This window comes from Sitophilus oryzae, unplaced genomic scaffold (genome assembly GCF_002938485.1).
Source record: "Sitophilus oryzae breed Bouriz unplaced genomic scaffold, Soryzae_2.0 scaffold_467_pilon_pilon, whole genome shotgun sequence".
Taxonomy (NCBI): domain Eukaryota; kingdom Metazoa; phylum Arthropoda; class Insecta; order Coleoptera; family Curculionidae; genus Sitophilus; species Sitophilus oryzae.
The window spans coordinates 2,139,010-2,156,381 of NW_022147048.1; the positions used below are offsets into that span (position 1 = coordinate 2,139,010).

General features: G+C 32.9%; 1 protein-coding gene across 3 annotated transcripts in view; it reads left to right on the forward strand.

The window, feature by feature from the left end:
- LOC115886122 (probable phospholipid-transporting ATPase VD) overlaps positions 1 to 17,372 on the forward strand; it is a 94,172-nt gene that overhangs the window by 53,032 nt on the left and 23,768 nt on the right. For all 3 annotated transcript variants that reach the window (XM_030905184.1, XM_030905185.1, XM_030905186.1), the window contains 5 exons: positions 999 to 1,191; positions 3,491 to 3,735; positions 10,983 to 11,256; positions 12,691 to 12,891; positions 15,924 to 16,811. In XM_030905184.1, coding sequence (XP_030761044.1) covers positions 999 to 1,191; positions 3,491 to 3,735; positions 10,983 to 11,256; positions 12,691 to 12,891; positions 15,924 to 16,811 — 1,801 coding nt within the window. The remainder of the gene's footprint in view (positions 1 to 998; positions 1,192 to 3,490; positions 3,736 to 10,982; positions 11,257 to 12,690; positions 12,892 to 15,923; positions 16,812 to 17,372) is intronic.

Sequence of the window (17,372 nt, forward strand, 5' to 3'; positions counted from 1 at the left end):
CTCATACAGAGGAAATGAAAAATATACTTTCTACAAAGTTTTGAAAAAGATTACTGACTAGGCGATTAAAATCTTATGATGCAAAATAAAACACTAAATCACCACAATACACCAAAACACTTTTACACTGGACGCGCGTTTCGCTAACCATGTTAGCATCATCAGCAGCTGATTATAAACTGACTGATTGAGTTTATAATCATCTGCTGATGATGCTAACATGGTTAACGAAACGCGCGTCCAGTGTAAAAGTAAAAGTGTTTTGGTGTATTGTGGTGATTTAGTGTTTTATTTTGCTGTGTAACACCAAAGGTTCCAACCCTCAACTGTAAAAATCTTTTGATATTAAATTTTTTAGAGTTTTTGTATTATTTTATATCTAGTAATTTTAATATACTGTCACAATATTGTATTATTCATATATTTTTTTTTATGTGAATTGATAATTCTTTAAATAAATAATTTATACCTTACATGTTATTAACATTATTATTTATAGGATTGTTTTTCTATCGTAATAACAATATGTAGTTTATCAAAGTAGTTTTCATGTAGTTAATGTACAAGAAAAGACGTAGTTTTTGCAGAAAAACTACACGTAGTTAATCAGATAAATTCTTAATTAACTACTTCTGAACCCTGATCTCTAATTTATACAAATTTTTATACAAAACTTTATACAAAGACTAAAAAAGATAATAAAACGTTTCTAGACAGCCAAATCTATTTTTATAAAATTATCTTTTGTCGAAATTTGAACTACGCCATTTAAAACCAGTTTTTACTCAATATAAAAATAAATTACAACCTGCTTAAGGCCAAATGGCAGTAAGAGCCATTAAAATATAAAAAAGAGTACGGTACCTACCAAGACACTGACGTGTAGAGCTTGACCTCGCTAAAATTAATTGATTTCCCAGCCGTTTTTTTCGATTAGTATTGTTCTTTTGGTCTTTTTATAATACGTGTGCCTAATATATTTTTTTATCCACTTTTAGCAAAATTATTTTGAGCCAAGCAAGTTCCGAAGTAAAATAGAAGTTGAGGCGCCGACCACGAAGATCTACCGGTTTCACGGTGCCATAGTACACGAATCCGGTGAAAGAGTACCGGTCGGTACTGACAATTTGTTGTTAAGAGAGTGTTTGTTGAAAAATACCGATTTTATTGAAGGTATTGTCGTTTATGCGGGTAAGTAGGGATTTTATCCATAAAAGAAACATAATAGTTATTAATGATACAAGTTCGATACGAACATCATAATAAAAATTCATTAAAAAGTTCGTATCGAACGTGTATCATTCAAAATTTAACCTACGACGCGACACGAGGGACGATCTAAAGAGATTTGATTTAATTTAAAATATCAGAGATATCCTCATAAAAATTAAAATTCAAAATTATCAGGTGCCCATATTAAGGATGATTCATGGTACACCGGGCCGTACCCGAGCCGGGCACGTTCCGTAAAGTAGACACCACAAAACACATACACAAGAAGAAGTGCGAGCGCCTTGCTAAATATTGGAAAGTGAAATTGACGTTTAAATTTGAAACTGTTGACAAGTCTACTGCTACTAGCGCCCCCAATTTCGCTTGTAGGAACTACTGACTAAATTGTCACGCATGGCGGGAAGTTTAAAAAAATAAAAAATCTTATTTCTTCATTTATTTTTAATTATGACATACACAAAAACACAAAAAATACACCATTTTTTAAAAATATGTTTAATATCAATATCAAATATACAACAGAAATTAATTTCACCACAATAAATTAATAAAATTAAAAGAATAATGTTACAAGTAGATCAAGAGACAAAATTAATTATAACAAAACTGAAAAAAATGGCGTCATAGATGGCTTAGAAATAAAAGATATATCATAATTTTGATAGTAAAATTATATGGGAAATGTCTTCGATCATCATTTTTAAGCCAACTGGACGATTATTTCAAACATACAAGCTGAGTTCGTTCATAGTGCTCTGAGAAATTTAAATAAACAAAGAATAATAAATTAAAAGTATTCCAGGGGAAAAGAGAGGAAAAACCTGTATCGTCTCTGATATCTGTCAGGGTATTGTTGAAAGTGTCATCTTTTTGCTCGAAGTTTTCAGGTCGATCAAAAAGATGACATTTACAACAATACTTTGCTGTAACGTTCACAAATATCAGAGAGAGTACATACAGGTATTGCGTCTCTTTTCCTCTGGGATGCTTTATATCTGTTGTTCTTTGTTTATCTATATTTCTCAGAGCATAATGCCGAACACGACTACAGTATATAATTTCAATATCCTAAGTGGAACGAAAAAAGATCACCTTTCTGTTTTGTACTATGGTCCCTTTCTTCCGATGGCTCATCTCGTTGATATTTAGGAAGGATAAATAGGAAGAAAAATATAAAATTCAATTTGATTTGATGATCCTTTTCTGTCACCTAAAATCAGGAGAACGACAATGAGCATGTTAAGATTAAAAAAAAATTATCAACACTTACCTATACGTTAGTCCGAGGAGTTTTATTAAAAACCTATATTTGCCTAAATAATTTATGTATTAAATTTGCAAAGCAAAATGCAGCGTGTAAACAAAAGAAATAAAATGGCGACAAGTCAACAGTCAACGTCAACGACCCGACAAGGAGAAAAGTGGTGTTCGAATAACAAATTATGGGTCACCAAAAATTGTTTTTGTCTCCTTTCAACGCACACTTTAGAAAGAAAAAGAGATAAACTGGAATACTGAAAGAACGTTAAGGTTTTATCTGTCACTCTTGTCAATAATTTATCGGTAAGGAAGATTCCTAGAAAATGGCTTGTAGTCAAGTTTTCAACCATTGCCAGTTCTCCCATAAGAAGTGTCATCCACCTGGTAGACACCGAGCCACGTCCGGGCCTTCAATATATGCAACACCGAGTGGACAACGGGGATCATGTCCGCGCCGATTATTTTCTAGAAAACAGTGTTGCCGCAGTGGTACATTTGTACCAAATTTGATACTTTTAATTCTATTTGGTACAGCGGTACTACATTTTCAAATCCAGGATGATTTGGTACAATAATTATTTCCCACGCGCACCGAAAATGAATAGATATTTAATAATTATTGTCGTTGATATTGCATTAAACGCGCTTACCGATACCATTCGGAGACAATCCGCATTAATTAACGACGTAGTATAAACGTTGTAATGTCTATAGCGTTGCCTATATTAAATAACCCGAGGAAAAAACTTGAAAATTTACTGTTTCTAACATGCTTCTATATTGGACAGTCTAGAAGGCCATGCTTTCTGCCTGGGTAGGACCGCGCCACAACTGTTTCCAATTTTCCGGTTTACTGTCACCTCGCTGATAATGACATCCAAATGACAATGTTAAATGTGTCATAATGACATTGTCGTAGATTAAATATTTAAATGATTGATTATTCTTTGTAATTATTAATTCCCATCTTAAATGTTATTGTGTTTGTTGGTTTTAGGTCATGAAACCAAAGCCTTACTTAATAACGGCGGTCCCAGATACAAAAGATCGTCCTTAGAAAAGCAAATGAATAAAGCTGTGATTTGGTGTGTCTTAATACTTATTTTACTGTGCATTATCGGAGCTTTTGGCTGTAAGCTTTGGCTACAATCCTACACCGACTTGCCTCCTCCCTATCAAGAACACGACGATCCTTCCCAGGAAGCTTTTTTAGCCTTTTGGATATACGTTATTATTTTACAAGTGCGTATGATAAATGTGAAAGTTTCGTACAGGTTATGTTTCTTTGAGGGCTAATATTTAAGACTGCATTAAAATAGATGCCCCAATATTCCGTGGACTTAGAACTACTATAGTCTGTGAAACGAATAACTTTGAATTTGACAGTTCCCGCGGGCTTTTCTAGTGTTAATTTTATTAGGTTAGCAACTTGCGGCCATGCTGACGCAATGCCGTCTCTAATAGAACAGCCTCAGAGCGAGATTTATGACGTCACGCTAGTTAAATACTACGGATTAATAAATATGTTGTAGAATACATGGAAAACATAATAATTCCTCGTATTTTTGGTTTGTATTCTAAAAATGATATAGTTTACATGAAACATACATATATACAGTTAATAAATATAATATATATATATACCTATTTATAGTAATAAATAACTTTCGCAAATAAACCAAATAAACTATGAACCATACAAATGTAGCAAATGTTTTACAATATACAAATAATAAATAGTTACATAAGATAATGGGTAAAATGTAAAATATATTTTAAATTTTGGGGTTTGAAAATCGATCTAATTTAACAAACAACATTCAATATCTTATACTTACTATGGCTGAAATCGTATTCCATAGTCAATGTAGATAGTTTTAGTGTTAAGAATAATAATTTAAAAAAATACGTGGTCATCTTTTGACAAGTTTATATTAGTTTATTAATTGCAGTAAACATTATGTGGCGTGAATATTTTATATGTAATTTTTTGGATTATATTGGACACTATTTTTTTCATATGACACAACACTGATGAAGGCTATGATGTTAGCCGAAACGTTTTTTTTAACCAAAAAAAAAATGAAAAAACAAATGAAAATTTAATCAGCGTTTTTCCCGAACCTAAATCCCAAGAAAATAAAAAATTTTAGAATAATTTTACATATAAAATGACAGCGATCTTTATTTCATAGCCATCGCTGCAGCCTTTTTTCTATGATATTGTATTATTTGCAAATATAATTTTTCGAACATTGATACTTGCAAAATATACATATACATTTTGTGAATGCAAATAATAATACATCACTATTAGTCGATATTGAATGTTTTTTGTTAAATTAGATCGATTTTCAAACCCCAAAATTTAAAATATATTTTACGTTTGACCCATTATCTTATGTACCTATTCATTATTTGTATATTGTAAAACATTTGCTGCATTTGTATGGTTCATAGTTTATTTGCCAAAGTATTTATTACTATAAATAGGTATATATTATATTGTATTTATTAACTGTATATTATGTATATTTCATGTAAACTATATCATTTTTATAATACAAACCAAAAATACGAGGAATTATTATGTTTTCCATGTATTCTACAACATACTTATTAATCCGTAGTATCTAACTAGCGTGACGTCATAAATCTCGCTCCGAGGCTGTTCTATTAGAGACGGCATTGGTCTGATATTTAGAAATGTCAAAAGCTGATGACATTTTACTTTTGACAATTGTGTTGATTTTTGTAAGAAGAGGAAGAACTGTCACTTGTTTTATTATTTTCCTTTTCTATTTCACGAAAGTAAAAAGAGTTACCTATTTGATTCGTTCAGGCACTCAATTTAAAGAATATCAGTAACTTTTTTGACAGAGGAATTTTATATTTACCATGTTGGTAAAAAATAACGGTCAAAATTCAAAGTTATTCATTTTATAGACTATATAAGCGATACCAATTAAACTTTTAGTTACGTAATAGAGGGCGCGATATTTAAATTCACTGTTGCCAACAACGGATATATTCGGGCCGGGCTAACTAACTGGAATTTAAATTTTCCACTAGACGAAAGACGTCGAAACTATTACCACAGTTTAAAGAATATAAATATATACAGTTGGCCCACTCTAAGGAATTCTATAATATAATTTATTACAATATTTACTACTGAGAGCACACGGGAAAAACAGTGAAAGTACCAAAAGAAGGGGGCTACATCTTTTGGTACCTAAATAAACGGGAATATCCATAACGGCCACATAGAAACAGTCATTTAAAAATGGGAAAAACGATATAAAAGTCCATGCGTAATTTGAATTAAAAAAAAAAACGCTTTCCTGAACATTTATCATTTCTGGATACTCATCGTTTTTCCCGTATGCTCGTCAATTGTTATATTTACTGTTACATAAAATTTAGTAAAAACTCTAAAAAAACTTGTCAATAGCAGAACAAATTGTATGCACGTATTTTTATTATCTGACGATAAAATTTGGACTTTCCAGGTAGGTAGTTAAAGTTAAATACAAACATCTAAAAAGCAAAACCTGTACTATACCTATCCTATACTATATAAACATATACCTTCCTTCATCTTTTGGGCACCTAAAGAACGATATATTGTCTGTCATTCTACTTTCACAACCATCCACTACACAAATATTTCTATAGTCTATAAAATGAATAACTTTGAATTTTGACCGTTATTTTTTACCAACATGGCAAATATAAAATCCCTCTGTCAAAAAAGTTACTGATATTCTTTAAATTGAGTGCCTGAACTAGCCTGAACGAATCAGATAGGTAACTCTTTTTACTTTCGTGAAATAGAAAAGGAAAATAATAAAACAAGGGACAATTCTTCCTCTTCTTGCAAAAATCAACACGAAATGTCATAATTGACAAAAGTAAAATGTCATCAGCTTTTGACATTTCTAAATATTAGACCAATGCCGTCTCTATTAGAACAGCCACGAGGCGAGATTTATGACGTCACGCTAGTTAGATAATACGGATTAATAAATATGTTGGAGAATACATGGGAAACATAATTATTCCTCGTATTTTTGGTTTGTATTTTAAAAATGATATAGTTTACATGAAATATACATAATATACAGTTAATAAATACAATATAATATATACCGATTTATTGTAATAAATACTTTGGCTAATAAACATGAACCATACAAATGCAGCAAATGTTTTACAATATAAAAATAATGAATAGGTGGTACATAAGATAATGGGTAAAATGTAAAATATATTTTAAATTTTGGGGTTCGAAAATCAATCTAATTTAACAAAAAACATTCAATATCTACTAATAGTGATGTATTATTATTTGCATTCACAAAATTTATTTATATATTATAATATTTACTGCAATTAATAAACTAATATAAATTTGTCAAAAGATGACCACATATTTTTTTAAATTATTATTCTTAACACAAAAACTATCTACATTGACTATGGAGTACGATTTCAGTCATATTGTAAAACATTTGCTGCATTTGTATGGTTCATAGTTTATCTGCCAAAGTATTTATTAATATAAATAGGTATATATATTGTATTTATTAACTGTATATTATATATATTTCATGTAAACTATATCATTTTTAAAATACAAACCAACAAATCGAGGAATAATTATGTTTTCCATGTATTCTACAACATAGTTATTAATTTGTAGTATCTAACTAGTGTGACGTCATAAATCTCGTTGCTCGGCTGTTCTATTAGAGACGGCATTGCGTCAGCATGTCCGCAAGTTGCTAACCTAATAAAATTAACACTAGAAAAGCCCGCGGGAACTGTCAAATTCAAAGTTATTCGTTTTACAGACTATAGTAGACATTTTATTTACAATTCGAACAAAACAACTAAAACACAATTTTTGGTTCACCCTATGCGTCGGACCGAAAACAAAACTAAAATAATCTTGGAACGCTGTGTACAAGACGAGCAACGGATGTAGCCTGACCCAAATCTACAAGACAGGCGGGGAGAGGCGGGAGGAATTTTGATACGGGCGAAGAGTGGGCCAACTGATATATTTATATTCTTTAAACTGTGCTATTACCAAACTAAATTTTGAGTATATAAGAATTCGTTTGAAACTTAGAGAGTGCCTTCCATTTTTCTTACTATTTTATATCCCGGTTATCCATCAATAAAAAATAAATCCAAGCGTTAATTAATTACACATTACGACATTGTGTATGGGTGTTTCTGAATGCCGTCTCAGATACTGGCTTCTTTCAAGCCCTGAGACTGTATGATGAGTTATAACTCATTATAACTCAAGAAAGGGGAATACACAATAGATCGGAAGGTCGCAGCGATTAAAGCTTGATTTTCATGTGTCCGTTGTCCGACGATACGATGATACGTTATTAATTTTATTGGTTGAATTTAAAGATTTCGATTGATTAGAAATGGTTAACCAGTCGAAGTCTTTAAATTCAACCAATAAAATTAATATCGTATCATCGTATCGTCGGACAACGGATGCATGAAAACCAAACTTAACTCCCCTCCTAAACATTCTACATTCTACAACACCCTGTATAAAATCTTTGATATACAGGGTCCGGCAATAGTGCGTCGAAAATCTATAGCTCCTAGAATAAAAAACTTGAGAATATTGTTTATTTGCAAACTACAGTATGTACCAGGATGTATTTCCGGAAAATATTTTAACTTCTATGGGGTGGCTCAAAAAAGTGTGAGTGAATCTGGATGACTTTTTTTAAATGGCACACCCTGTATGTTATTGCATTTTTGGCCTCCTTTCAGATCACTTTACGTAATCCTAAGATATGAGTAATCCTATTTCAATTAGTTTCAGAGATATTAAAAAATAAATCAAAAATATATATTTTTCAACCCTCCTTAAAAAAAATATTAAAAATACAAGAACTGTTCTGAAATCAGAACTATATTAAATATTTACTTTAGATGGTCTGTTCATACTTTGCTATAAATATGGTAATCGTAAATCATACAGGATGTTGCATATTTTATGCCGAACTTTCAAAAATATAAAATAATTTTACTTCGTTTTTTTTTTAAATGGAACACCCAGTATATTATTTTTTTATTTGATGGAGAGTTAAAAAATGAACATTTTTTGTATTTAAAGTATTTTAAAATTTTTAATAGTTTTCCGGATACACGCAGTATTATTTAATTTCATATGGCGCTTTCAGTTGTAAAATACGAGAGAAAAATCATTGGATGGCTTTGATAAAAATTTACTGTGGAAAATGCCATATGAAATACAAAACCGGGAATATCTGCGAAACCGTTAAAAATTTTGAAATACTCTAAATGCAAGAAATGTTCATTTTTTAATTCTCCATCTATTAAAAAAATAATGTCCCCTTTAAAAAAACAAAGAAAAATTATTGTATATTTTAGAAAGTTTGGCGTAGAATTTTGAACATCCTGTATGATTTACGATTTCCATATTTATAGCAAAGTAAGTACAAACCATCTAAAGTAAATATCTAATACAGTTTTGATTTAAGGACAGTTCTTGTATTATTAAGAATTTTTCGTCATACTATATTGTTATATTATTATAACATAAGCAAAATCAGAATGGAAAAGATGCATATAACGTCCGCCGGACGTTATCATAACGGCCGGCGGCCGTTAAGTTTCTAAGGTAATCGTAACGTCTGTCACCTGCAACAATGACTATTTATTGTCAGTTGGACTTTTCAAAAATTGGGAAAATAGACCATAGCGAGATGTCGCGAGAAATTCCGTTGGAAATACAGGAGGAAGCGGCTGCGGCTACTCAAAATTTACTTCCGACTATAACCAGAGAGAGAGATATCAGCAGGAATATGACAATTTTTTGAAGTGGCGGCAGGATAGAAGTATAAACAGCGTAAATGAAGCGGTATTGCTGGCTTATGCTAAAAGAATGTCTGAAATGTATTCTCCTACATCACTGTGGACAAAGATATCCATGCTGAAGCTTGCGTTGAGAGTATATGAAAACATCGACATATCAAGGTAAAAAGCCATTATATTCTTCGATATTTAATCATACTCATCTAAATTATATTTGTTCATAGATTTGGTAAACTGTTCATGTTTCTGAGGCGCAAAAACGAAGGTTATTCACCAAAAAAGCCAAAGTTCTGTCGGAGAATGACATAAATAATTTTCTACTGGATGCCGATGATTACACCTGGTTACTCGAAAAAATTGTATTGGTGCTTGGTATTCTTGGAGCTTGTAGGCGCAGCGAGCTTTGGTCACTCACAGTTGATGATTTCGAAGATTCGGAGAAAATATTCTTGTCTCATTAAGAAATACTAAAAATAAGAAAGATAGGAAATTTCTTATTCCAAAAACGGGCCTTCCGTTTGATGCCTATGGTTTATACAAAAAATACATCAACCTGCGTCCTCGTAACTTTGACAATCCAAAATTTTTCATTGGTTACAAGAAAGGCAAGTGTGTTAAGCAAATCGTCGGTATACATACCATCGGGAGCGTACCGCAGAAAATTGCAAAATTTTTGAACTTGGAGAATCCAGAACGTTATACAGGGCATTCATTTCGTAGATCATCAGCAACCATGCTCGCCGAAAATGGTGGTGATTTACTATCGCTAAAGGAGCTAGGAGGATGGGAGTCTTCAACAGTGGCAGAAACTTACATAGAAAAATCAGTTTCCAAAAGAATGAAAATAACAAATCAACTTTTTCATGATAGCTCCAAAAATAATGTGTCTTTAGTGGATACAAATATTTGCCATTCTTCAGTAGCATCATCTTCTTCTATAAAATCTGTAAATCCCTGGGAAGGATTACAGATTTCTAAGAACAACAAGTGCACTTTTAATTTCCATGTTCATTATCATGAAAAATGAATTTTAGTATAAGACATTATGTATTTTTTATCCTTACTTGTGTTATTGTTCAATAAAATTTGTTATTAAATAGTAGTGTTTATTGCTCTAAAAAATCTGCAGTATGACGAAAAATCTAGAACGCAACACGGCCGATAACAAATAACGGCCTTGGCTGCTTATGATCCTCGGCTATCGCCTCGGATCACAAACTTCAGCCCGGCCGTTATTTGTTGTTTATCGGCCTTATTACGTTAATAACTATTTTTAAGAAGGGCTGATAAATATATAATTTTTATTTATTTATTAATATCTCTAAAATTATCGAAATATATTTAGTCACGTCTTAGGTTTATGTAAAGAGATCTGAAAGGAAGCCAAAAATGCAATAATATACAGGGTGTTTCATTTAAAAAAAATCATCCAGATCCACTCACACTTTTTTGAGCCACCCTATAGAAGTTAAAATATTTTCCTGGAATACATCCTGGTACATACTTTAGGTTTGCACTTAAACAAAATTCTCAAGTTTTTTATTCTAGGAGCTGCAGATGCCCGACGCACTATTGCCGGAACCTGTACATATATAACTATATTTTTTCAGATTATGATTCCTTTATCGTTATACGTTACCTTAGAATTGTGCAAAATATTACAAGTGTATCATATTCATCAAAACGCCGACTTATACGATCCTATAACTAACAGAAGAATCGAATGCAGAGCTTTAAATATCACGGAGGAATTAGGACAAATAGAGTATATTTTTTCCGACAAAACTGGTACTCTGACGGAAAACCGTATGATTTTCCGAAAATGTACTATTGCTGCTGTCGATTATAATCATCCCGAATTGGAGAACGAATCGCAAAACAATAGTAAGATTTTATTCTATATGTCTTGTTTATCGTGATTATATTTTAAGTTGGTATAAATACTATACGATCGAAAAAAGCCGCGTCAAAGCCGCCACAGTGGAGTATTAGCATGAAGAAGGTGATCGAAATTCGAAAAAGCAAATGTGTTTAAGATTTCCCAAAAAAAGATAAATGATAAATTAAATCATGTCTGCCATGAATGGCGTTGCTATGGCTGTGTTTAGTTGCATTCATTTGTTTCAACGAAACGTCAAAGTTGTTACTTCTCACAGATAAGAGGTAAATGGCTAAATTTTGTGTTTAAAATTATAAATCGTTGTTGTTCTTGTGCTCCTTTTACGTTTATATTATTGTTTTGATTGAAAATGGATCAGCAAGCTGCAGGTATATATTCTACAAAAACATATTATTTATTTTTTGTAAATGCCGTCTAGAGATTGACTTTGCCAAAATTATCATTTTTGTCGTCGTTTTTTTTATTATAGGGTATTTATAATATTCAACCCTTTGAATAAGAAGACTAAGGAAGGAGCATATCAAAAATCTTAGGTACACCGCGATGGGCCTCAAATATGGCCGACTTAAATTCCGGTTTATCAGTGTCGTTCTAATTTTATTTAAAAAATATAAAACTATGATGTAGGGTAGACGTGGGGTAGACTCAATAATTTGTTGTTTTATTTTACGTTGTGAATAAATGTTGGTAGTTATTAAAATTGTTATAAAAATATATAATTGTAATAAAAATAGATAAGTTATAATAAGTATTTATTAACACAAACATCCGATACGCTACTGAAGCAGGTAAGTCAAATTAACATATCTAAATTCTTTGACATTAAATCTTTGACAAGTAATAAATAAAAGCTAAAATGCAAGAAAAATATATAATTTAGTTAATTTAAGTGAATTTCATAAATGATCGGTTTACTACACGTATGTATATTATACCTATAGTCACTTACTAGCGAAAAGTTGTTCCATTATTTCACTCAATTTTTGCCGAGATCTACCGCACGCTACACAACCAACTATTTTAGAGTCTTTTTCGATAAATCCCGATAGTGTCACTGTTAATTTAAGTTCTGCCACAATTTCCATCTAGATTTACTACCTTTATACAACTATCAGTAGTAGAATAAATAATAAATAACATAAAATAAGCTCCGTAAAGACTGACAAATCCACAAAATTTCAAATCAAAATCAAATGTGTCAAATGAATCGTCAAACAGAACTGTCAAGGATCCCCACCCTAGAGTGCTTTTTCCGCCCACCATGCATGAATACATGGATAGCATTATGCTCCTCCCTTAGTCTTCTTATTCAAAGATTCAACCTAAATAGTATAAAGATACTATAAAGATGGATGACATACCACATACCCTACCATTTGTTCTTAATTTTACTGACTTTTATTGATGTTGTGTTTTAGGCAATAAACAGACGAATTTGAGTGTCGTAGTGAATAAAAATTTGCAGAGCGACTTGAATCAAGAGGGCTGCGTGTCCGAACAAATATTTAGTACTAGGGCGATCCATAGCGCTAGAATACAAGAATTCTTATTGTTTTTAGCCGTATGCAATACGGTAGTGTGTTCTCGACATCCGCATCACGATATAATGAACGCCAGTGGTAAGTAATTCGATATTTATATGTTTATTTCGTACCGTAGCGTTTTTTATAACCATTACCACTGCGAACGGCAGCTTTTCATCGGAGAGCAGTCGTGGATAAGGTATTTCACTGGAAAAAAAACTAATTAATAACAATAAACAAAAAAATAGATATTGGACGCCAGGCATGTACAGAGATACTACTAACGTACAGTTGTATATTACTTAAAACTAATGGCTATATTTATTCATGATGAATTCTGATGGTAAATAGCATTGTACAATTTTAATAATTATTATAGGTGGTTAAATACTATTACAAGGCGTAATGTAATGAAACCTAAGATCTAAATCATATTGTAACTACTAAATCGACATAAATGTTCTTAATAATCTAACCACTAAATATAGTGTAGCATTAGAAGTTATAAAAAAATGATGGAATGTTTTTTTTATAAGAATTTTCTTTTAGAAAAAATATTAAAACAACTAATACTATGCGACGGAGCTGTTCGCCGGTGAGCAATAGGTCGTAAGCTAGTGAAAATTAAATTGTGATAATTACGTCTTTATAATATACGGGGCGCCACTCAGTTTTCCATTTAGAAATAGGTATTATTTATTTTAGGAATTACACAAATGAAACGCTGAGATAAACTAACAACTAAGTATAATTAATAATTAAATGTTAATTAGAATAAAATAAGACTATGAATAATTTGATGTTTGAGAATGTTGGTTGGTAAATAGTATGTATTAAAATAGATCACTCAAGATGGTAGTTAAATCTGCACGCTTCTGAATATTAATATTTTATTAATTATTCCGCAAAAAGTCTGGCGATCTTGGTACCAAAATATAGGGACTCTTTATATTAAAAAAAACCGTACTATGTAGATATCAGAAATATGCATAACATGAATAAAATATTTCAAGTGACTCTAAAGTAATAAAATATCTAATATGCCTGAAGGGCTTAAAGCATTAAAGTGAACTTAAATTATATAATAAGAAATGATCTGGCCTTTTATATCCGTTCTGGTCACAAGCTGGTTGTGGTGAACTGCTGGAACTGGATCGTTATTATAACGTCTCCACACAGACAGGATCGGAAAATGCTGTATATTCAGGAGATTCTTCCGTTATTCAACGTGTATATTGTAGGGACAAACGTGGCCCAAATGTCAGATACAATAAACAAAATGGCACCAGAAATGCGTACCATAAAATAAAACCCTGTACAAATAGAAAAAAGGTATTAGGAAACGTTATGTAAAAAATAAAAGTCTTACCTCCGCTCAGAGGGTTTTCCCACACAAATTTCAAAAATGCAAAAAAAACGCCGATAATTCTATCGGGTTCAGCTTCAACCACCAATATAGCGATAAAGGTAGGCACGAGGTATATACCTATACCGTCAGAAATAAAGTGACGAACAACTTCGACCGGACTGAAATAACTATCTAGAAATAAACTTGTAAAAAAATAAAAGATAATAACAATACTTAGAATGCCATCTCGGTGCGAGGACTCAAACTTGAATTGTTTAAATAAAATAATTCTGTACATTTATTTAAATTGTGTGAATTTTAAATAAAATGCTACAATAGTCTGTACGATATTATTTAAAATGTACGTTATTGAGGCTGAAAATCAACTGAAAATCTGAACCTAAATCTACACTTAGCTGTTCTTGAGGCAATCCTGTTTCGAAGAGTAGCAGCGTGAGGTGGGCTCATATCTCTGTACTGTCTGTCGGCGATCCTGTTGGCCAAAACAACAAAAGGGGCCAGAATGAGGACACCATGAATCAATACAGCCGTAGCTACTGACTAGGCTTAGAAATGGGAGCGAAGCAGCATGGGGCTTACGCTGTATCCATACTGTGGCAATATGGGGACACTACCCGTACCTTGGAGCACTACTAGGACCTTGGATAATGTCCGTAACCTGGACCATAACCTTGAACACAGTCCGTCCATAAGACAACGGTACAGGGGAACACTACCCGTACCTTGGATACTACTAGGACCTTGGATAATGCCCGTACCTTGTAAATAGTCCGTACCTTGGACCCTAAAAATATAAAACTCTTGTTTAAAACTAAACAAGGTCTAATAAACAAAATAAACCTACCTCGAATTACTTTCGAGGGCTCAATAATAAACAAAGAAACTGTCCTTTCTTCCATGTAACATTCTGGAGGACAAAAGAAAAGGGACGCCAACTTGCCAGCAAAATACAAATACAAGTTAAGTTGGGACATCCAAAACTCTACCCTAAAAATATGCAGTAATAATATCAAATCTAAAAGGATAATATCTCATCTTTACCTGTTGCTTTGAAATAGCAGCTGATTCAAATTATACAGCAAGATTTAAATAATCACCATTTCTAAAAGCCGGGATACAACAGAGCGGCAAAACAAAGTGAGGTTAAGCACGGAGAGAATTGACAGAAGCGATGTTGACAGCGCCTCTTCAGAGCGATAACAGGGTTGTGTCAAACGATAACAGGGTTGGCGACTAGGGAACGTAAAAATTATGCCAAGCGTGCCAAATAAATTATCAGGCCTGAACGATACGGAATCCGATGACGATACGCCAGACATCATATATATCATATATAAAAAAGACATGTAACGAACTAAAAACGTTACAGTACACTGTGGTACTGTGGACTAGAGATGGGATTTTTTCAGTACATCGATAACTATCGATATATTGGATAACAATACGTGACTTCAAAATTAGATAAAGATTAACAGAATTATACAACAGATTATGTTTGTATTACAATTTGTATTAATTACATTTATTACAAAATTAATACAGATTATCAGAATAGATATTATAGATTAACCGATGACTCACGGAAATTCATGGTTACCGATATATTGATGATTGTCAATATATCTCTCGGTAACTAAAATATATCAATAGGTGAATTGCGATAACTTACCGATAGATAAAAGCCATTACTTTTCATTCCTAACTGCAGACGGCAAATACTTTACTTTTTCTCATACTATGCGTTGTGTTTTTTTTTCAGGTATTATTGAAGCAGTTCCTAACCTAACAGAAAACGAAATGAACGTGAAGAAACTCGAATACGACCATCCCAATCCGGTTACCGTTAAAGACAAATACACTCGATTGGAAGAGTCCCGATCGGTTACACCTTCACCTCCACTCAACCTGTACTCCCCCGATAACAGAAGAACGCGTATCACTACCCTCGATACTATAGATTCCTGCGACAACTCGCCCGATTCCCTTCAAAGCCACAGCAGTTCCAAGTCGCTCCGGCCGAAACTGCTCAGCATACCGAGCATCGGCGGTTTTCTGACCCGAAAAAACACCAGCAACACCAATCTAACCGACGAGCAGAAGGTGAAACTAAATCAGGTGTGCACGCCGTCCCCTGGCGATTTCAAGCCGATCTACGAGGCGGAAAGTCCGGACGAATTGGCCCTTGTGGATGCCGCTCGAATTTACAATTGTAAATTGATCAAACGCACTCCCACAGAGGTCACTGTAGACGTCCCTTCCGAAGGGAGGTTAGCGTTTAAAATCCTAAACATTCTGCCTTTCGATTCGACTAGGAAAAGGATGTCGATCGTTTTCAGGCACCCCGTATCGCAGGAGATCGTGTTGTATTGCAAGGGGGCCGATACGTCGATTATACCGCATCTGACGCCGGCGGAGGATGATTCTGAGGAGAAGTTTATCGTTAATAAGACGCAACAGCATTTAAATAACTACGCCAGGGAGGGGTTGAGGGTTCTGGTGATGGCGAAGAGGATTTTAACTGAGCAGGAGTACAACGAGTGGTACCGGAAACACCAAGAAGCCGAATTGGCGACCGATAATGTGGAAAAGAAAATAAGAGATAGTTATTCGAGTATCGAAAGCCATATGACGCTGTTAGGAGCAACAGGTAAGCATCGCGTGTACTAGAAATAATAAAATTATGAAATAATTTTTTAAAAATTAGTAAAATGGTAACAATAGTTTCTTGACATATAATTAGACACAAAGTATATATCCTTTTATATTTTTTTATATTATTTGGAACGTTTGAAATTGTTTAATAAATTATTTGTGGCGTTTGAAAAAAAAACAGCATGTTAGAACATGCTATTTTGGAATAACTCGAGCGAATGTTCGCTCGAGTACTCGATTCATGAAATAATCGACATCGCTCGATTATGAACGAGCGATGCAAGTTACGAACGACGAACGCAAGCGATCCTGGAATGAAATAAATTTAAATCCGATTTTAATGTGACATACTCGATAAAAAGCCGAGCGAACTTTGTACATACATCGTATGTATCAAATATATACGACCTTTACAGTTGAGGGTTGGAACCTTTGGTGTTACACAGCAAAATAAAACACTAAATCACCACAATACACCAAAACACTTTTACTTTTACACTGGACGCGCGTTTCGCTAACCATGTTAGCATCATCAGCAGATGATTATAAACTAAAG